We start from the raw sequence: 21579 nt of genomic DNA, 5'->3' as shown, positions 1-21579 counted from the left end.
AGAAAGAATAACAAATAAGAAATGGGTCCTTCTCCATAAGCAATTCATATGGAAAATGAGGGGCTCTCTGTGATTTACATGTCACACACAGAGTGATGGCTTGAGAAGGGGTAGGTCCAAATAATATTTACTAAATTCCCACAGCAAGTACTCATAGACAGAAGACAGAGCAGAGTTGAGAGTGACCCCTGTTTCCAGGAGCATCCAAGCCCAAACCTGAGTGTCCAAGGGCCAAGGGGGTGAGAGATTGTTGGGGGAAGTCTGGGAGGGCTTCCTGAAGGAGGCATTGAAAGAGAGAGGCTGTGTGTCATGGCAAGATAGGACGAAGAGACGGGAGGGAGAACTGTGGTGTACCGGCTCTGCCACACTGTCCCCACACACTCCACACGTGCATTTGCTCAAGCTTGCCTTTGGATGTTGCTCCAGTGTCCCTGGGGAGGTGCTGAGGAAGCTGGGTTTTGTTCATCTGTTTTTGTGAGGGTGAGCAGAGGCGCTCCCAGTGCATCCCTGTGTCAGGAATGAGCACGGACCGCGTCCTCACCAAGTGAAATCCCTTTCACCTGCCCTTTCTCAGGGTCTTCTTCTCCCTCCTGGGATTTCAAAACCCAGGCAGAAGCAAGTCGGCCTCCTGGGGCCCTTCTCCACCATTCTTGTGACTTTCTTACTTTAGATGGCTTCCCCCTCTGGGATACCTGCTCACTGCCGAAGCACCGCGTTCCAGAAGGGTATGAGTTTCCAGAATGACAGGAATGAAGTGTTAATCGCCTTCCTTGACAGGCTCATTAGAGACCTCGAAGACAGCAGTGTCACCTCACCTGCTGGGGCCATTTATGAGCCACTTGTCCTTGCGTGGGAAATAGCAGCAAGAATCAGGAGAAGGGCCCCAAATGCTTTTAAGGAGCCAAAAGACAATAGGGTTTTGAGCAAAACGTGATGGGTTCCTGTCCTACCATCCCAGCGAGCTTCATTTGGTTTCTGCAAGAGGGGGTGGGAGACCGAGGGGCTAGAAGCCAGCCAGGGGACAGTGGCAAGAAGTGACTGCTAGAAATGTCAGAAAGGATTAAAAATTAAAAGAAAGAATACCAAGCTAGCCTCTGCCAACGACGACAAGGGAAGCTCAGGCAGCTACCGTGCTGGGAAGGGACGGTTCCAGCCATGACGCCATTTGACCCACTTCTGTGGGCCAGGAAGTCAGCTCTGGGTAGAGCCCTGAGAGAGCTGCAGGGAGGGCCAGCAAGGAGGGCCAGCACATGCTGATCCCCATGATCCCCCTCAGAGGACCCACCTCAGGGCCACTAGTGGGCGGAGTAAGCTTAATTCTTTTGGGAAAATTAGGTTTCGATTTTCTCTTCATTGGGCACCCCAAATTCTGTAAGCATAAAGAGTTGAATAAGAGCCTCCCTGGGCCAGCCACGAGGGTAAGTGGGCAGTCCCTGTCACACCAAGGACTGGCGGAGGATCAGGGTCCAGTGAGGGAAAAGGCAGAACAGGGTGGCTGGACAAGAACTGTGTCCGAGTGACAGATTTCGGGGCAGTGGGTACCGGACACCAGGGAAGAGGCCCCCAGGGACAGGGGCACTTCCACCAGCCTCAACCCCCCGTAGACTGAAGACTGATCTTCGTGAGCACACTTGGCCCTTGGCTTCCTGAGGTGGCTGTCTTTTCATTTAGTGTTTAGCTATTTTAAAACCAGGTGGGGGAAATGCTGCCTGTACCTTTAATGGTGAGGGTTTAAAAACACTCTTGTTTGTGAACAGGCAGTTAAGATGGTGGGAGATTACAATCTCTGCTAATTGGGGGGTGGCCCACCAGCTGGTGATTTCAAAGGCCTATCAGCTCTAAGAACAGGGTTTGTCTTGCTGTTGGGCCCCATCTTTTGAAGATACAGGCTGACATAGAGCAAGGACATTAACCAAGTTCACAGTGCCTTCCCTGGATGCTCAGCAGGGGACCCCAACCCCCTGGTGTACTGTCCCTGCATTTACCGGGACACTGCTCAGTGCTCCATGGCTGTTAGTTTGAACATTACAGGGTTCTTTGTCCCCCAGTGAGGACAGCTTGTCCCCGACAACCCTGGAAAGTAGAAGAGGTACCTGATGGTCTAGGCCCACAGCATTCCGAAACCCCCCCCCTCCCTCTGCCCAGCACAGTGGCCTCGCCCAGAAACATGTGCCGTCACCCTGTCTCCTCTGCAGCAGGTTGCCATAACAACAGAAGAGCAGCTCCAGCCCTGTGGTCCCAAGAAGGGGGACCAGCTCGGTGCCCCACTCCTTCCCCTCCCCCGGTCTCACCCCCTGCATAACCTCCTGATGTCTTTTGCTTTAAAACCTACCCCAGGTTCTTAAGCAGACTGCTGCCAGGTGGGCCACGGTGTGTTCGGAAACTTAGTTTGCACCAGCAAGGAGTAAGGCTGAATGTACAGAAGAGGTAATGGGCCTGGCTTCCTGGGAACTAGTCAGGGATGGGGTTAATCCCACCCTGACACATAGATGGGACTCCCAGGAGCCAGGGACATATTCTCAGAGTTGCTGTGACCAGTTGCACAGATTGCCCGCTGCACAATTCCTGGGTGCTCTGTTTACACACTTGATGACTTTGTAATGTCCCTCTGGGTTGTGCACTCTTACAGCCCTATGCAGTCCTGAGGTGTATACTAACACGCATCTGCTCATCCACCCAGGAGGTGGAGGTGGAGCCAGGTAAACAATAAGGAACAGTGAGGCTGAGATGATAATGGGAGTCTGAGCTGTGCTGGCTAAGACAAAAGGCCCTTTATCCAGGGCCACCAAGAGAAATATGGGCCAAGGGCAAAGGTAAATGGCACTGGGCTCCAGCCTTCCCTGTCTATGCCTGTTCTCTCCATGAGGTGAACAGACATGGGGTGCACCCATAAGCACCACTGAGAAGGTGAGGCCTTCATTTAGGGACCCACTTAGGACCCCCGAGAATCTCAGCAATGTCCTCGGCTCCACTCAGTTTCTAAGCAGGGCTGAGGACTAGTGGGTATTGGGGGGTGAGGGGAGAGTGCCAGACTCCAACGCCTTCCTTGTCCAGATAGGGACACTGAGACTCAGAGAGATGTATGATCTTGCTCAGAGTCACATAGCATGTTAGAGCAGAGTGGGACTTGACTTCTTTTTCTACTGAGCCTTTAGAGCCTATGGGGGGTGGCTGGGGAGAGCAGTGTTAACCTGGCAAGGACTGAAGTCTCCTCCCCTGGCTCCTGTCGGGACCCTCTCTTAGATGGTTCCTGGGGGTGCTGAGGTCTATGCCTGGTCAGAGTCTGGAGCCCAGGTCATGCACCATGTTCTAATGACTGTTTCCCCAACCCCCGCCAGCTCCCTGACAGACAGGCAGACGCTCTCCAGAGAGTTGCTAAGCCATGATCTTGAGTTCTCCACCCTTAAGAAGACCAAGCATGCCCAGCTGGACTGTCCAGGTGAGCTGGGCGGGGCAGGGCAGGCTGGAGGGAGGTTGGAACTACGCTGGGGTGCTACAGGGGGCTCTGCCGAGCACTGCATAAAACTGGGGGAGGGGCAGGCACACACCCTGCCATCTCCACATTCCCAGGGACCCCACCAAGCTCTTCCCTCATGGCCACTATTGACACCATCAGAGCCAGGCATGGCATAAGAGAGTGGGGGAAGAGTTCTTCAGTAAGGTTGGGAAGGAGAGAAGCCAGGGAATGGGCACATTTGGCCTCCGGGCCAAATCACAGCTGCTGGGGTTGCTGGGGGGCATCGGAAGCACAGATAAGCAGCACCTTGGGGTTTTGGCCTGGATAACTGAAGCACAGGGCAGACAGATGGGTGGAGACTAGCAGGGTTTATTTTGAAGGCTGGAAAGTCACATGCTCTTTTAGTGACCTTCCTCTTAGATGTGTGCATCTCAAGGAAGAGAGAGTTATCATTTACCCTGAAAAGTTATTTGAAAGATAATAACAGGAACAATACAGTTTTGTTCACTTTATTGGCTGCACAACAACATTGTAGCAACAACAGCTTTTTTTTTTTTTTTTTAAAGAAAAAGAAAGAGTAAGTGCCTAACACAGAGGGTCCCTCCTCCTGCTATCAGTGCTGCCCTGGGACCTTAACTCTTGCCCCTGGCCTGGGTCACCTCTCAGGGGCAGAGTGTTCCCTGTGTTGCTGGACTTCCTGGCTGGGGCACCTGCAGGCTGGTCTTTAGAGCAGGCAGGCTGACACCCCCACCCCAGGCCGCCTGTCTTTGGGCCTTTAGGTGGAAATTGGCTGCAGAGAAGACAAGTTGCCTGTTGGGTGACATGTTTGGACTGGCACGACTTGTAGAATGTCCTTGTGCTCAGTGTGGCTGTTTTGCTCATAGCTAGAGGGCAAATGGCTGAGGGGAGTGGGCAGTAGTGTTTAGAGTGAGACCAGCTGGAGAAGGGCCAGTTCCAAGGGTCTCTGAACCAGCAGAGTGATGAGGCCAGAACCAGAGGGCCAGGGAAGCAGGGGAAGCATCAGGCCTTTGTCCCGAGTCCTCGTTCCTTGGGGTTTCTTCTGACCAGGTTTTCCTGGAACCTGGGATGAGGGCAGAGGACAAGGCCAGGGCCAGGCCTCCTCTGCTATGTCACAGCATCGTCATGGGTTAAAGGACACTGGTTACTATGCTCATTCTCAGTGAGGACACTAAGGTGTACAGAAGTATAATAATGGAGACCCTGGGTCAGGGCTTTGGGCACTCCATTCCCCAGGCCACTCGGCTCCTTGGAGACCAAATGCCAGTCCCCTTGCTCCAGCTAGGTTTGCTGCTACGATCAGGCAAGACGTCCTTCTCCCAGGCTGAGTGTCTCGGGGTGGGCTAGGCTGGTCTGGGTGAGGGGTGAGGTGCCTTCCAGAGGTGGACATTGCCTCTCATGCCCCTCCTCAGAGGTGAAGAAGGAAGTGAGCCTAGGTGGGGACTCCCTGGTTTCAGAGAGTGGTTTAAAAGGCTTAGGAGGAGGCCAGGAATGGGCCCGGCAAGGCCCAGGCAGCCTCAGTGTCCATCTTCCCAGGATGTGGGGCACCCCACTGACTTGCTGGCCTCTTCAGACAGCCCCACTGCTGGCTCTGGTCCAGACACCCAAGACTCCCTAATCGCTTCCCTGGGGCACTCAAGGGGCACGTGTCAGTTTCAGGGGCGTGGGCACAGTGAAGCCCTGGGGCTTGGGGAGTGCTGGATGTGAAGGTAGCACTGATCTTCTTGTAACTCAAGTGCAGGAAGGAGGCTGATGTGGCAAGCTCAGTGTCCCCTGGAGCCCCTGAAAAGTGCCTGGAGCAGCCCTGGGTGCCTCAGTTGTTCAATTTGAGTCATTGTCACATGACAGATCTGCAGCAATGGCACAGGAGTGGGCAGCTTTTAAACAGAGGGGCTGGAGAGTAGCTGGGCTAGGTTGGGTAGGCCACTGCAGAGGCAGTGGCAGGGCCACTTCAGTCTAGTTTATTGGGACTATAGGAAACTGTCAGGGATGGCCTGGCTAAATGTGCACCAGGAGCTCCTCTTGTGTGCTGGGCTTTGGGGACTGCTGAGCTAAACACACCCATTTCTGCCCCTGAAGAACTGCCAGTCTGAGGGCAGGGACAGGCAGAGGAAGACAGGCCTGTGTTCTGGAAACTGGGGGGTCAGGGGGATATCAGGGATGAACAGGATCTCCAGGTGTCCTTGGAGCCTTTTGTCCATCTAGGCCTGGGTCTGAGCTGCATGGTCTGCCCTTTGGGTTCAGCATCTGGGGATGGTGCTAAGAAGGAAGGGACAGTCTGGGAGGAACTAACGGGCCTTTGGGCACCATGGCTGTCAACAGGCACTGGGAGCAGAGGGTCCCAGGGGCCCCTAGGTGATGCCCCAGCAGTGCTGAACAGCTCCTGGGCTCCTTCAGACCTGGTGTATAGCCACATTCTCCCCAGTCCTCTAATGCAACCCTGGTGCCCTGGGCGAGGGGAAGGTGCTGGGATGGGGCTGCACAGACTGAATGCCCACTGTGTGCCAGGCCTGGAGTTAGGAGTCCTTTACCTCATCGTCTGCCCAGAAGTTCCAGGGCCCTGGGCTCTAGGTGCTGCTGGAGTAGGGGATGGGAGCAGTCACAGGTTGAGAGGGAGCTTGAAGCTGCTCTTTCTCAATGCACTTTTCATAAGATTTAGAAAAGGCAACTTTCCATTTCAAAGACCTGGAGAGGGGCATCTGTAAGATTGGGATAAGGCTGAATGTCTTCTCCTGCAGAACTGACTCTTAGTAGGAAGAGCAAACTTTCATTGAACATTCACTATGAGCTGGGCCCTGTGCTAAGGGACTTTCTTAAGTCTTTCATTTTATCTTATTGCAGCTGTGGGGAAGGTACATTGACCATTCATTTGAGAGAGGAAACAGCTCAGAGAGGCTTACTGATTTTCTTTGAGTCACACAGTTTACTAAAAATGGAGCTTTTGCTAGGTTTGGTGGCACATGCCTATAATCCCAGCAGCTCAGGAGGCTGAGACAGGAGGATCATGAGTTCAAAGCCAGCCTCAGCAATTTAGCAAGGTGCTAAGCAACTCAGTGAGACACTGTCTCCAAATAAAATACAAAATAGGGCTGGAATGTGGCTAAGTTGTCCATTGCCCCTGAGTTCAATTCCCAGTACTTAAAAACAACAACAACAAAACAAAACAACAACAACAACAAAAAAAAAACTCTTAACTGGCCATCCTGTCTCTTTGGGAACTAGACTGACTGTGTCATGCACAGTATGTCCCCCTCCAGGTCTGGCTAGCTCCTGCTTCCATACTACCTGACTGCTGAGCTGATGGCCCCTCAGAGGAGCTCCTAGAGTCTTGCCTATAGGAATCAGGGTTCACCTGGAGTCCTTGGAAGCTACCTAGTCTCCTTGAATTCCCAAGAAGCTTGAGGGTCTCTGACTCTGGGCCCCAGGCTAGGCTCCAAGTTGCCCAAACAGCTGTGCTCCCAGGGAGCAGCCCAGTGAGCCAGGCCATGGAGCTACTGGAATCTGACCTCCACACAAAGGCAGCCTTGTGCCAGGTCCTGGGACATATTTCTTTCTAGCCTTTCAAGGCTGAGCATGAACCCAGGCTGAAGAAGGGGAGGGGACCTAGGGAGAGCAACTTCTGGGACCGGAGCTGGTAGAAGTGCTGCCCAGGGCCAGCTCTCCACCCCCACTCTCCCTAGGAAATTCCAGCACCCACTGGAGAGCACCGAGCTAAAGACTGGGAAGCCAGATGCTCAGCCCTGCTTGGTCTGCAGCCCAGTGAGGTTCTTGAAGGCCCAGGGATCTTGCTGTGCCTCCCTCTGTCCCTTGCTCCCATCCTCGTCAATGTCCTAAGGGTATAAGTGGTGTCTCGGGCTGGAGCTATGAGCTGGGGAACCAGGAAGGAGCAGGATACTACCTTGTCCTTCGGGAGATCACAGTCTGAGGTTGAGGATCAAGAAGAGGGCTAAGGAACAGAAGGAGGCAAAGGACCAACTGTTGCTTCAGCCTTTGGTGGGGTGGGACTGGAGGAAGGTAGGAAGGACTTCCCAGAAGTGGGAGGAAACAAGGGTAGGTGATTCCTATTCTGTGAAATGGGAATGGGTGGTGATCCATGTCCTGCCAGCCTCTGGGGATCCTTGGAGAGACCTTTCCACAGGGGTCAAGGAACCCACTCTGCCCCTGCCTGGACATTCTTCAGATTCTGCTTGGTGTCTTCCACCCACTGTCCCCTTTTGTGACCCTGCCTGTGCAGGGAAGGTCTGAACTCATCTCCCAGACCTCACTCCTCCCCAGTAGGTGGACAATCAACCCAGGGTCTCCTCCTAAGTCTTCATACCACAGGGGCAGCCCAGCCCATCTCAGCACCCCAACTCAGTGGTCCAGGCCAGGATTGTGGAACCATGGGGGCAGGCCATCAAACCTAGAACAGTGACCTGGAGGGGCTTGTAGAGATTATTTTGTCTATCCTCACTGTAATTCAGATGAGGAGAGAGGCCCCGGGATGGCAAGGATCTGTCTGCTCAGGCTAACTGTAACTGTAGTGGCCCAAACTCAGAGCTCTTGACCCTTCAGCGAGAAGGCTGGGGAGTGGCTGACAGCTGCAAGGTCTTCTCCCACCAAGCACAGAACAAAATCAGCAGCCATTCGGTCAGTACATTCTGTACCACATTGCCAAAGTCCGGACAGTTTGTTCTGTGCCAGGCTTATCCCTACCTTTCGTCATATCCTAAGGTCAGTGTGACTTCTTCATCTTCTATATTCCCAAGACTGCTTGGCATGGGGCCGTGCCGGTGCCAGAGTTCCTGTGTGGAGAGAGGCCCTCCTAGCCACTGGAGGAGGGGCTGCAGCGTCTGGTGCCTTGAGAGAGCACTCTTGGAGAGAGATCAGTGCGTGGCCAGAGTGCCACCTTGTTCTATCCCTCCATCTGCACAATACACTACAGAAAACACCACCCCACCCCCAGCCCCCTACTGGCTTCCCTCTCTCTGAGCTGGTGTTTTTCTCCTTCCCAGCAAATTGAGTAATTTCTTCTGCTGTGCAGATGCCTCCCTTCAGAATCCCAGAGAACCCAGATCTCTGCCTGCCTAGCTGTTCCCAGCATAGTGGGCAGAATGATTAAAAAAAAAAAAGGCTAGGGTCCAGTCAAGTCAAGTGGTCAACACAAGAGAGAGCAGGAGGAAGAGGAAGGTGGCAGAAATATAGCCTGGGCTTGGGGGAAGACCACCAGAAGCCCTCAGACACCTGGTCTTGGTGGGTGAGGTGGGTGCCTGAGCTGTGTGCCGGGGCTTGGTGGTTGGCACAGGCTATGGGCTAGCTAGGTTCCTGGCTGCATTTTAGATCTGATTTTGGTGTTCGTTTGTTTGTTTTGTTTTTGTTTGTTTTTGGGGTACCAGGGATTGAACTCAGGAACACTCAACCACTGAGTCACATCCCCAGTCCTATTTTGTATTTTATTTAGAGACAGGGTCTCACTGAGTTGTTTACGCCTTGCTCTTGCTGAGGCTGACTTTGAATTCGTGATTCTTCTGCTCAGCCTCCCAAGCAGCTGGGATTACAAGCATGCGCCACGCACCCAGTTTGGGTTGCTTTTTGAAGTCAGCTCTGGTTGCATTATGGGAGCCTTGCTGGGTGCTAGAGATCTCGACTTGGTCCTGGTGGTGTTCTTGGCTATGACTGCAGCAGTGATCTTAGTTTGGACATGGGACAAAGATGATGGTTATGCCCCTATTGAACTTTGATGGGGGAGATGGGGGGTCCTTCAAACACTGACAACCCAACCTGATTTCTTAAGTCTCTCCTGCCCTAGAAGATCACTCACCCCTAGATAGATGGCCAAGAGAGGTGCCCACAGCAGACCTGGGCCGGCGGATGATGCCTTCCTCTTGCTTGATTCTGAGCCACCTACCATAGCCCATAGCTATACCACATTCACTGCCCAGTTTCTCCCCCTCCCCCCAATCACTGGACACAAGGCAGTTTCCAGGACCAATCTAGATCTTGTCCCAACCCTCCCCCTAATTTGCTGTGATGTTGGCCATCCATGCATCCCCTGACTCAGTTTCCTTATCTGTGAAAGCACCATCTCCATGTACTATATACTCCCTGCCCTCACTTCTCAAGGATGACCCATCTCCTGAGGGCTCAGGCTGTACTCCAGAGGGGGTAGAAATATCACATGCTTTATTTTATTTGTGTTTTTGGCTAACACCTTTTGCAAGTCTAATGCTTACACCAGAGGCCAAGTCTAGTAAGAAAGGCTAGAGAGCCAAATCTTGGGCCCTACAATAGGCTAAGCCTCTTAGCCACACTATGTTGATGCAAATATTTTCACTTTCATCTACACACATTATATGCTGTTTGCTTCTTTTTTACCTTGATGCTGTACTGTGAACCTTTCTTAGTATCATCAAGTATTTTTTTTAACATCTTATTTTACTGGCTCCATGGAAATCCATGCTATGGCCCTACCATAATAAATTTTACCAGTCTCCTCTTAGGCACTGGGGCTGTAAAGATGCCTATCCCAACATTCTTAGGGTACTTGACTCTGGTTGTCTCCCTTGCATAACTTCTTAAAAGTGTGGTTCCTGGTTCCAAGGACAGTCCTTTTTCAAGCCCTTTGATATTCATTGCCAATAATCCCTGGGAAAGGGGTATCAATTTAGGTCCCACCATGCATGGGGACTGCCTATTTGCCTGGCTATATCTTTATTGCTTCAGGTCATTTCCTTCAGGAGAATCCTTGGGAGGTAGGGAGGTTGGTAAGTGGGTTCAGGTGGCTTCAGGAAATGGGAGTTATCAAGAGGACAGGTAGGGAAGAAAAGAGGCTCAGAAAGAGACTAGTGGGAGTGGAAAGATGTAGGCCTCCATGGTTGCCTGCTGGAGCAACATGGTTCCTCTCTGCATCGTTGCTACCCTCTGCTTCTCTCCACTCCACACACTATGCTCTGATTTCTACCACCTCTTTATCTAAGCTTGTCCCTTCTGATATCTGCAAGTCACTTCCAAACTCTGTATGAGAGAGGCTCTGATTGTGTCACTCACCACCTACACAACACTCCTGCTGGTCTGCATTCCTGCACAGCAACTTCATAGACCTGTGGCCAGGGCTTGGAGCCCTGAATTCACTCGTGTAGTTGGATAGCAGAGCCACTATCCAAGGCTCAGCACATGTGAGAGTCAGAGTCAGAGTCAAGGGACCCTTCAGATTGCTCTTTCTTACATTTGGCACAAGCTAATGCTTGAGCTGGGGCTTTCTAACTCATTCTCCAGAGATTTCTTCTTCATCCACAGAGTTGGAGGTTGAAGTGGACACTGAGCATAGGCTCAGAGATGGGAATGCATGGACATGAGAATCAGGGAGGATGGGGGATTTGTTTATCCTCCCTTCCTTCAGTTCTCAAGTCCAAGGGCAGGTTCAGCAGCTGACACCAGAAACTGAGAGGCCGGTGAGTTGTCGTGGATTCAGGTCAGAGGGACAATGAACAGCTAGGGCCTCACCTGGTCCAACAGGATGGCGATTCAGCCTGGCATATACTGGCATGTGCACCTGCTCTGCAGGTGTCACTCGCTGTACCTGGACAGCAAAATGTTTTGCCTCATGACCAGGCCATCCTCAGGGACAAGGGTGAGGCAGAGAAAGATGATACACAGTCATTTGGCCCAGCTCTCCTGGGACTGGGATGGAAAGAGACCAACTCCTTCTTCTCTAAAGACCCTCTGGCCTCTTCTCTGGGCCAGGCTGCTGCTGGTGATCAGGACCCTTGGAGGCAACCTGCCCTGGAGAGCTCCAGTGTGGCAGGAGAGGCAGCTGGACCAGGACTCGGCACTTGGTTAGACTCAGGCACCAAAGTCTTCAGTGAGGAGGCGTGGACCCTGCAGCCCTGTAGAAAGTGACCATGTGATGCAGGGAAGGGCATTCTAGCCAGAGTCAGAGCACAGGCAAAGGCACAAGGCAGGGAGTGAAAGAGACCTGGGAAGGCTGGCCGTGAGGGTATGTTAAGTCCCAGAAAGGCAAGTGAACCGCTTTGGGGAGGGCCTGAGAAGCCATGGTGGATGTAACCCTGTGGCCAAGGAAAGCTGAGGAGGCTTTTGAGCAGGACAGCTCTGAATTAGAAAGGTCATTCCAGGTGCCTCAGGAGTGTTGAAAAGGCCAGTGGCTAGAAACCATGGCTGCCCAAGGTTACCCTGTCTGGACCCCAGCACAGGACTTAGGCAGGAGGCATGATGGTCCTTTCCCAGAGAATGTGGGTGCTGGGGTTCACCATGAAGATCACCACCTGTGGCAGTAGGCCTGATGAGAATGGGTGGATTTGGGCGACAGATTGTGTGGGCGACAGACTGTGTGGTTTGGATCCCAGTTCTGCCTGTACTCAGTCTCTCTGAGACCAACAGCTTTATCTAGGAGGTGACAGGAGGTTGTGGGCACACAACAAAATGGCACAAAGTCCACCTGACAATGGCAGGGGCTTGGTAGAAGTTGTGACTTTGCTAAATCCTTCTTGTGGAAAATACTGGGACTGGGATGGAAGGAGACCAACTCCTTCTTCTCTAAAGACCCTCTGGCCTCTTCTCTGGGCCAGGCTGCTGCTGGTGATCAGGACCCTTGGAGGCAACCTGCCCTGGAGAGCTCAGGAAAGGGAGGGCAGGCCCTTTCCCGTAGAGTCTCGGCTTCTGGCTGGTCTAGGGGCTTCAACGGGTCCTATTGGCTCCACGGGTCCTGTCGACAAAGCAGGCGGAGCCAAGCTGCTGGCCAGTGAGCCTTGATGCCTTGTTGGGGTCTTATAGGGGTCAGGGCTCTCACATCCATCATGAAACAGCTGGGCTAAGATGAATGTGAGATGACTTCACACAAAACCCCAGGATTACAACAGGAAAAAGACAGAGCCATGTAGTTAATAGAGGAAGAAGACTAGATGAAGAACTATGTCCAAAAACATCCTTAAATTTTTAAACACACCGGGATGTAGCTCAGGAGTAGAGCTCATGCTTAGCATACAGGAGGCCCTGGTTGAGACACCCAGCACCATTCTCCCCAAATTTTTAAGCATTTTTCCTTCTGATACAGTGATACCAATCGTAAAAATCTAGCCTCTGGAAAGCCTAGCTCAAGGGCTGAAAACTGGAAAATAACCAAGTCCTTCAATGGGGAAGTAGGTGAGGAAAGCACTTGATATTCTTGATAAGTTTCAATAATAGCATATTATGCAGCCAAATGAACCTACACACATGAAGAGAAAGACACATGGATGTCACCAAAGCCAAAGAGGGACACTTTGGCAAATGGCCATGTTTGATTCAGTGCACATAATATTGTAAAAATATTTAAGTATTCAAATAAAATCATAATTAAAAAATATAAATGCACAGATTTCTGGTAACTCTTGGTCTCCACTCCTACTGGGCACCATTCCTACATCTGTGGAGCAACATCCCTTTTTGATGGGGCGCACACTCTCCTACGTGCTCAGTCCCCACCAATCCCCGTTGTCTCCTTGACACTGAGGCTGGTCAGTACAATTATCATCGCTCTTGTATTGTTGCTTTGTTTTCCTTTTTAAAATATTTTATTTCTTTTTTAATTGACAAATTAAAATTGTATGTATTTGTGGGGGCCAATATATTTGGAAATATATACATATATATTAGATATATACATATTTCCAAATATATTGGCCCCCACAAGTACATACAATTTGGATGTTCCATTGAGGAATGGCTGAACTGAGCCAGTTAATATATGCATTGCTTCACAGATTTTTTTTGTAATAAGAACACAATCTATCCTTAGCTATTATCAAAAATATAACATATTGTTATTAATTACAGCCATCATGTTGTACAATAGATCTCTGAAACTTTTCTCATAATAGAGAAATATCTTGCTGTTCAGGGTTTCTATCAAAGGCAGAGAAACAAAATGTGGACCTTGATGGCTGTGCATCTCAAGGAAGATAGGAAGGAGCCTGTTTCTTTGTGAAAATAAAGACTGTGCCTCTGGTTTCACTTGCAAATCCTAGAGCACTTTATTCATTTATTATTTATTATTATACATTATTTATTATGGTGCTGATACAGTAGCCACCAAAACGTCTCATAGGCATTTTGAGTTTGCTACCCTTGATTAGTATGTTAATAGTATGACTCCCCCCTTTTTAAGTAAAACACACACACACACACACAGAGCAGAGCTGGGGGTGTGGCTCAATTGCATGAGGCCCCAAGGCTCCAAGCACACCCCCCAGTAAGTTTTATAAGTAAATTATTTTATAAGTAAAAATAATATATTATAAATATATATGTAAAATATGCATATAAGTTAAATAAGTTAAATAAACATATTGTAAAATATATTTATTTTACTTATAAAATAACTAAAAAATAATAACTGCAGCAACAACAAAATAAAACCTAGCTTTATATTTGTATAAGACAATCCTATAACTTTTTATTTATTTATTTATTTAATATTAATTTATTTTTTAGGTGTAGATAGACACAACACAATGCCTTTATTTTTATGTGGTGCTGAGGATCGAACCTGGGTCCTGCCCGTGCTAGGTGAGCACTCCACCGCTGAGCCACAATCCTAGCCCCGAACCTATCACTTTTTAGATCATAGACTACTGAATTGTTTTATGTTTCTTAGAACAAGTATCATATTTTTATTAAAAAAATTTTTAAAAAGATGATGAGGGGCTGGGGTTGTGGCTCAGTGGTAGAGTGCTCGCTTAGCACATATGAGGCCCTGGGTTCTATTCTCAGCATCACATAAGAATAAATGAATAAAATAAAGATATTGTGTCCAACTACAACTAAAAATTAAATATTAAAAAAAAAAGATGATGAATGTTCAAGTTAAGAATTTTGGCTTGAGGGAGGATTTAGGACCAGATCATAAGGCTTGAACTTACCGCTGCTGGTCTTGGCAACCCTGGGGAGCAGGTGAGTGCAGTGGTGCATGAGTTTCTAAAAGTGCCTCAGAAGGAAATTACCTTTTCTAGGATGGGCAGCAGGAAGACTTAGTGCTGGGGAAGGAAGAATTGGCAGAGGGGCAAAGACAGGATACAGGCTCCATGCACACTACCTGGGCCTTCCCTAGGGTCCTTGCACTGTTTGGGAGGTAAACATTCTTCTTCCTTTTTTTTTTTTTTAAAGCAGCTTTATTTAAGTGTAATTTATATGCCATCAAATTTATCCATTTTAATGTGCAATTCAAAGATTTTTAGCAAATTTATAGACTTGCGCAATCATCACCAAAATCCAACTCTAGAATGTTTCTCCCCAAAAGGTCTCTTGCACTTGTGTTGGGGTCACTCCTCACTCTCACCCCCAGCCCCAAGCAACCACTAATATGCTTCTGTCTTTTATGGGTACTTCATTCAAATGTAATCATATGACCCATCGTTTTTTGCATCTGGCTTCTTTCACTGGACATGTTTTGAGTTGCATTCATGTTGCAGCCAGTATAGCTTTGTTCCTTTTTAGCGTGTAATCATATCCCAATATAGAGATAAAGCACACTTTGTTTTCCATTCACCAGTCTATGGACATTGGGTTGTTAACATTTTTTGACTATATATAAACAATGTTTACATAAACAATATATTGTTTACATTATAGACAATGCTGCTATGAATATATGTATATAAGTCTTTGCAGGGATGTGTGTTTTTGTTTCTCTTGGGTAAATACCAGGAATGGAATTGCTGGAGTGTGATAAGTCTATAATGCATTGAGAAACTGCTAAACTGTTTGCCAACACAGCTGTACATCTTACATCTTCACTGGCATAAGGGCTCCAGCTTCAAGGCAAGTCTCGGCTCCAGCTTCTCCCTGCCAACCCCTTCCCATTCTCAGATCATTCTACCTGCTTACAGGGCTGCCAAGAGGAGAATGGCTTGTCAGGTCATGGCAGGGAGTGACAGAATCAGGGTTTGGAACCCAAGTTTCCCTGGCTCCATGGTCCTTCCTGCTTCCATCTTTGTGCTTTCTCGTGGACTTTAGCAAAAAGCAGGAGTTGGAGACTCTGAAGGTGATCATGGGGTCTGCCCAGGTTGAGGTTGCAGGATGTAGAAAAAGAATTTGGGGAAGTGTGAGGAGGGATTGGAGGAGGGTCAGCAGCCCAAATGCACTGGATTCCAGCAGTGGCCAGCCCAGGGAACTCAGTCCCAAACAGGTAGCGGGTGGAGGATGTCTTCTACCAATACAGCGCTGTTGATGAATGACCTCTCTTTTGCCCTCCCCTGGCCCAATCTGCATTTCCCACAGACTGTCACCTTCCTGCCTCATATATACAGAGGCACATTGCCCCCACCCCCGCCTCTGGAGCTGGAGATTGTTGAACCCAGAGATGCTCTATCACTGAGTTACATCTCAGCACTTTTTACTTTTTTATTTTATCTTATTTTTTAGGTGTAGATGGACACAACACAATGCCTTTATTTTTATGTGGTGCTGAGAATCGAACCTGTGTCCTGCCCTTGCTAGGCGAGCGCTCTACCGCTGAGCCACAATCCCTGCCCACTTTTTACTTTTTATTGAGATAGGGCCTCAACAAGTTGCTTAGGGCCTTGATAAGTTGCTGAGACTTGCCTTGAACTTGTGATCCTCCTGGGTTAGCCTCCTGAGTATCTGGAATTGTAGCCATAGGCATATTCTCTTCTCTTATTTGGATCTGGATATGTCCCCTTGTCCCCAACACTTGGCCCTCCAGAAGAAGAGAAATGGTCTGTCCTACTTCTGACCCCAGATATTACCTCTTTCTGCCAACCTCAGAGTCTGCATGCAACCTGAGAGTATCAAAGAGAAGGGATGAGGGCATCCAGTCCTCTAACTTGGATAAAGACCAATGACAGGGCACCCTGTTGGTGCTGATACCCCCAGTTATCTGTGGAGTTCTGCTTCCTCACATGCTGAAGTTTGAACATTAGAGAAGCAGGCCGAGGCCAGCATATAAAGCATGGCTTATTTAAAAAGGGACAACATAGACTTCTTCTGGGAGGGAGAAGGGGGCCATAGCTGGTATCCTGGTATCCCAAAAAGCGAGAGTGCTTTGCCTTTTTATAGACCTAGTTTTCCTTTGTTCTCCTGCCCTCTTCCCCTTATCTTTCTCCTTCCTGCATACTGACTAGGCATTTGACTTGGCCCAGGAATGCTCGGGTGGGCTGGCCAAAGGGTAGGTAACAGGTGGGCTGAAGGAGGAAGGGCAGAATGGAGCAGCCCAGGACACATTAATCAACAATTAATAGCTCCCTGTAGGAGGGGCAATTCCTGGGACAGGTTACCTTAGCAACAGGTTGGAGCAGGGGGAGATTCTTGATAAGGGTGGAGGAAGGGCTCTGAAGGAAAGAATATTTCAATCCCTCAGGGGACAGTCTCCAGCTTCCCAGGACTCACTCAAAATTGGCCTAACTAGATCTGACCTGACTCTATTTACCTATCTATACTGACTGCCTGTCTAATTCTGGCTTCAGGGCCACCTCCAAAATGGATAACTGGTGGGGGTCTGGCCAGCAGAAAGCAGTGCAACCCCATTTGTCCTGGCCAACCCTGCCCCTTCCTTTCTCTGTGGTCATGCTCAAAGGGTCCAGATCATTCATCCAACCTTCCTTTTTTTTTTAACTTTATTTTATTTATTTTGATGTGGTGCTAAGAATCAAACCCAGGGCCTTGCACTTGTGAGTTGAGCGCTCTACCACTGAGCCATAACCCTAGCCCCAACCTTCCTTTTCAAACAATTTGAAGAACTTGGAAAAGGAGGAAGAAGGAAAGTGCATTTACTGAGCACCAACTATATACCAGGGCTCTTTGATGTACACTATTTGTTTCAACCATCAAATCGACTCTGAGAATGGGATCTCCACCTTTCCCCTGAGGAAACAGACTCAAGGGTGAGATGCTGGCCTGAAATCTCACATACTAAACTGCCAGTCTGTGTCCCCATCTGCCATACAGAGTAAGAAAGCCACAAAGGCTGGGTGGTGCCTCAATAAGTGTCCCAAATATGGGCTGAAGCATCAGGCACACCTGTGTTGGAGTCCTGACTCTGCCACTCCTTGGTGTGTGACCTTGGGCAAGTGCCTGACCTGTCTGAGCTGCAGCCACCCATCTGTGAATGGGGCCTCTCCAAGCCCATCCTAGGAAGCCTGGGTGAGAGGGCTCAAGAGAGGTGGAATGAGCAGTCTGCTGCTCTTACTTTCCAGCACTGAAGACTTTACATGTTAGGAACCAGGACCTGCTGGGTCCACCACCCCCAAGGTCCTTGGGATGCTCTCTCTCCTTGATGCTCTGACCTTCTGTCCAATTGAACCTGTCCCCACCCATTCCCAGAAAGCAAGAAAACCCTGGAGCTCTGACAGTCCTACTCTTCCCAGACAGTGCAAGCTCCGCAGCCAGCCACCCAAACTTGGGAGACAAACCCCAGCTGGGGTGAACGAGGTCTGGAAGTTCAGCATCCCTGGGGCTCCCAGCTCTCCTGTAGCCATTCCCTCTCCTCTTCCTTGCTGCATCCCTAAACTCTGCTCATCTTTGAAGGTTGAGTCTGACTTCCTCCTGTAGCACCAGTAGGGCAGGGAGACAACCCCAAAAGGGCCTGACCAAGCTGTGGTCTCTTCCCTGCAGAAGAAGCACTATGGACAACTCGAGCTGATGGGCGTGTCCGCTTGCGCTTGGACCCCTGCTGCCCACAGCTTCCCTACACCGTGCATCGGATGTTTTATGAGGCCCTGGACAAATATGGGGACCTCAGTGCTCTGGGTTTCAAGCGCCAGGGCAAGTGGGAGCACATCTCCTACTCTCAGTACTACCTGATTGCCCGCAAAGTCGCCAAGGGCTTCCTGAAGGTGAGGAGCCCCTCAGAGCATGTCCTTTCCTCTCCCCAGACCTGCCTTCCAGCTTGGGCCCTCAAAGGCCTCCTCCCTGACTCCCTGCCAAAGGAGGCCCTTAGAAATCATAATCTTAAAAAACATCCCCATTCATTGAACGAATACGTTGTGCTGGGGACCTCTACTGAGGATTTTATATTTATTGAGCCTTCCTCATGTACCAGGAACTCCATAAAGCTTTACATTTGATATCACATTCAAGGAGGCCTGGGAAGCCTCATGTGCTGGGCTGGATTCCCTAGGAAAGCCCTGGGAGGGGGCACAAGGGTTGTTGCGTGATCCCCCAGAGGGATCTATGACTGGGATAAACCTGCAGGGTCCCAGGGCACAGGGGAGGTGGGGTGAGGCCCCCTTCCCTGCCTGGCTGACCTATACTGTCTGCCTTTGACCTGGAGCTTGGCTTGGAGCAAGCCCACAGTGTGGCCATTCTCGGCTTCAACTCCCCAGAGTGGTTCTTCTCGGCAGTGGGCACAGTATTTGCAGGGTAAGTGGCTGGGTAGGGGTGGGTGGTGTCTCCAGTGGGTTGGTGGTAGGCAGAAAGTAGAAAAAGGATCACTTTCTCTTTGTAGCGGTCTCCCACTCCCAACATCCCTTCTCTCCCTGGGACCTTCCTCTTGTCCCCTCTCTGCCAGGGGCAGCTGTGCTGAGATGACAAGGGAACCCTGGCTGCTCTGGCCATGGGAGCTCTTTAGGGCTGGGGGCTACAGTTATGGGGGAGTGAAGGCCAAGGGATGCCCCCTTGGCACCTGCCCAGATATGAATCCTCCCGGATCTCCTTCAGTGGCATTGTCACCGGCATCTACACGACCAGCTCTCCTGAGGCCTGCCAATATATCGCCCGTGACTGCCGCGCCAACATCATTGTGGTCGACACACAGAAGCAGCTGGAGAAGATCCTGAAGGTTTGGGGGAACGGGGAAGTGGGCATGGGGTCAGAGGCTGGTTTTTCTCATGGACCTCTACTCTAGCCTACCAAGGATGCTCCCCGCTCCCATCCAGAGTCTCCCCTGATCCTCAATAGCAACTCCGATCTCCCATGACCTACACCCTTGCATGGAGCAAGCAATAGTTACCTACCCATTTGATAGGTCAGGAAATTGAGGTCCACAAAGCTAAAGGGACTAGGTCACTCAGGAAATGAGTGGTCAGGTCTTAGACTAGGACTCCTGGCAGCCCACTGCCTCCCATAGCTGCCCCTTCTCAGGACAGGGTCTCCCCAGAAGGGGAACAAGAGTGGTGGGCAGTGGGGCCCTCTGCTGGTGGGAAGGATGTGTGTATGAGGGCCGCTCTGGGCTCTGACAGCTTGAGCAATCCTGTCTAAATGGGAATGGGGATGAGAGCTACTACAGGGTGGGGGTGACACCAAGTCAGAGCAAGCACCCCAGTGTCTTCCAGTGATGGGCAATGGCAGGAGCTCGAAGTACCTCTTGAGCCAGCTGGATCTTTCCTGGAGCATTGACAATTCTCCCTAATTCATTTAAAGCCAGCCAGAGACTGGTTCCATCCCACATGCTCCATTCTGGGTTGCAGTGGCCTGGTGACGCCTGTGTGCCCCAGCTGCACCCAGAAGCCTGTGAGGTCCGCCAGGTCTCCCTGCATTCCAGAGGAGAGTTCAGATTGATTTATTGGCTTGGCTCTGATTTTGAAGATGTCACCTGGGTCTCAGTCTCCCCATCTGGTCTGGTGGTCTCCAACCTTCCAGGATCACAGGATTTTCAGAGAGGCCAGGGTGGGTGCTTTCCCTCATCCTTAGTGGGAAGTCTCCTCGAATCCGAAAGAAAAAACAAAAACACAGTCTGGAGCCAGTCACTCCTAAATAGATGGCAGCAGAATTCCTTCCCAGGACAGGCTCAGGCTATGATCCAGATCTTCAGGGCAATATCTCTTAGAAGGCACTGTCCATCTCCAAAAGTCTTTCCATCTTGCAAAACAAACTCTGTACCCATTAAACAGCTCCCTTTCAAAATAGTTAAAAAAGAGGATTTTGAAATGTTCTCACCACCGGAAATGCTAAATGTCTGAGGTGATTATTATGTGAAGTACCCTGATATGATCCTTACACGATGATTACATGTATCCAAAAAGCACATGGTATAATTATCATGTGTCAGTTTTAAAATTTTAATTAAAAAAATAACCCCCCAAAACAAAAACTCCCCATTACACCTGCTCCCATCCCCTGGCAACCACTGTTCTGCTTTCTGTCTCCCCACTGATTATCGTTTTACAGTTGATTTATTTGAATCAGCCTCTAAAGCAGGCCCACACATTGCATGTGGGGTGTCTCTTAGGTGGCTATTAATTAAGAGCAAAGCATTGCCTTTCATTTCCCATGGACTAGTGTTGTCCCCAAATTAGCATTGCATGGGAACTTTCCAGAAATACAAGTTTTCAGGCCCCACCCAGGTCCCGTGTGGGGCTGGCCACTCACAGGAACATAATTTCTTCGCATCTTCTACTCCAAAGACTTCATCACCGAGTCCACCAACAGCAAACACACCTATACCAACCTTGACCACTACCAATCATGCTCACTGCTGCTTCCCTCACAGCTGTTCAGAGGACACGCATCATTTCCTTCCCTCTACGAGGACACCATTTTTAACATTAGTTTGTATTAATGAAAATAGCTTTTTATTAATTAACTCAGTTAAGCATCTCACAATTGGCATCATTTTTGCTGGCATCTGCAGCTTCAGTAACATCACCCCCATAACCGTCCCACTTATACCTATATCACCCTACTCACCATAAACAGTTCTAGTAGTTAATACTTTAGGTTTTACCATTGCCATAAAACTCCACCTGCTGACCTTTAATCTTAAAATCAAACCCTACTCTAATGTCTCTAAATTTTCAAATCTTCTAGGATTCTTTCCAACAATTATCCACCACCTACCACCACTCCTAGATACTGGACTTAATTAATTGACTAGAAAAAACAACCCCCAAATCTGTCTCCCACATTCAAATTATAGCTTCCACCTTCACCTGTAATCAAAAGGGACTAATTAAATTTTACTTCTTATCATTTATACTCTCTATAATCTTAGTCTCAACACTTTTCAATGAGTAATTTTAATCACAATGAAAAAAATAACAAAGATCAACCAGCTACAACTATTACCCAACTTCCATAACTGTACAATGCAGCCACACCCATGAAGATTCTACTTCATGAGTGAAACCAAGTTCTTCACCCTCAAACATAACCCAATCCTCTAAATTCTTTTTTAT

General features: G+C 49.5%; 1 protein-coding gene across 3 annotated transcripts in view; it reads left to right on the top strand.

The window, feature by feature from the left end:
- ACSBG1 (acyl-CoA synthetase bubblegum family member 1) overlaps window positions 1-21579 on the top strand; it is a gene marked incomplete at its 5' end in the record, with an annotated part of 56271 nt that overhangs the window by 18084 nt on the left and 16608 nt on the right. Inside the window, 5 exons of one of the 3 annotated variants that reach the window (XM_081293122.1) lie at window positions 2338-2427; window positions 3339-3439; window positions 18080-18300; window positions 18738-18826; window positions 19124-19244. In XM_081293122.1, the coding sequence (XP_081149248.1) occupies window positions 2338-2427; window positions 3339-3439; window positions 18080-18300; window positions 18738-18826; window positions 19124-19244 (622 nt within the window). The remainder of the gene's footprint in view (window positions 1-2337; window positions 2428-3338; window positions 3440-18079; window positions 18301-18737; window positions 18827-19123; window positions 19245-21579) is intronic. The other 2 variants (XM_081293124.1, XM_081293123.1) reach the window with 2 other exon arrangements.

Source organism: Spermophilus citellus (genome assembly GCF_964194105.1).
Source record: "Spermophilus citellus genome assembly, chromosome: 4".
NCBI classification, from domain to species: Eukaryota; Metazoa; Chordata; class Mammalia; order Rodentia; family Sciuridae; genus Spermophilus; species Spermophilus citellus.
This window is presented reverse-complemented; position numbering and strand designations above follow the sequence as displayed.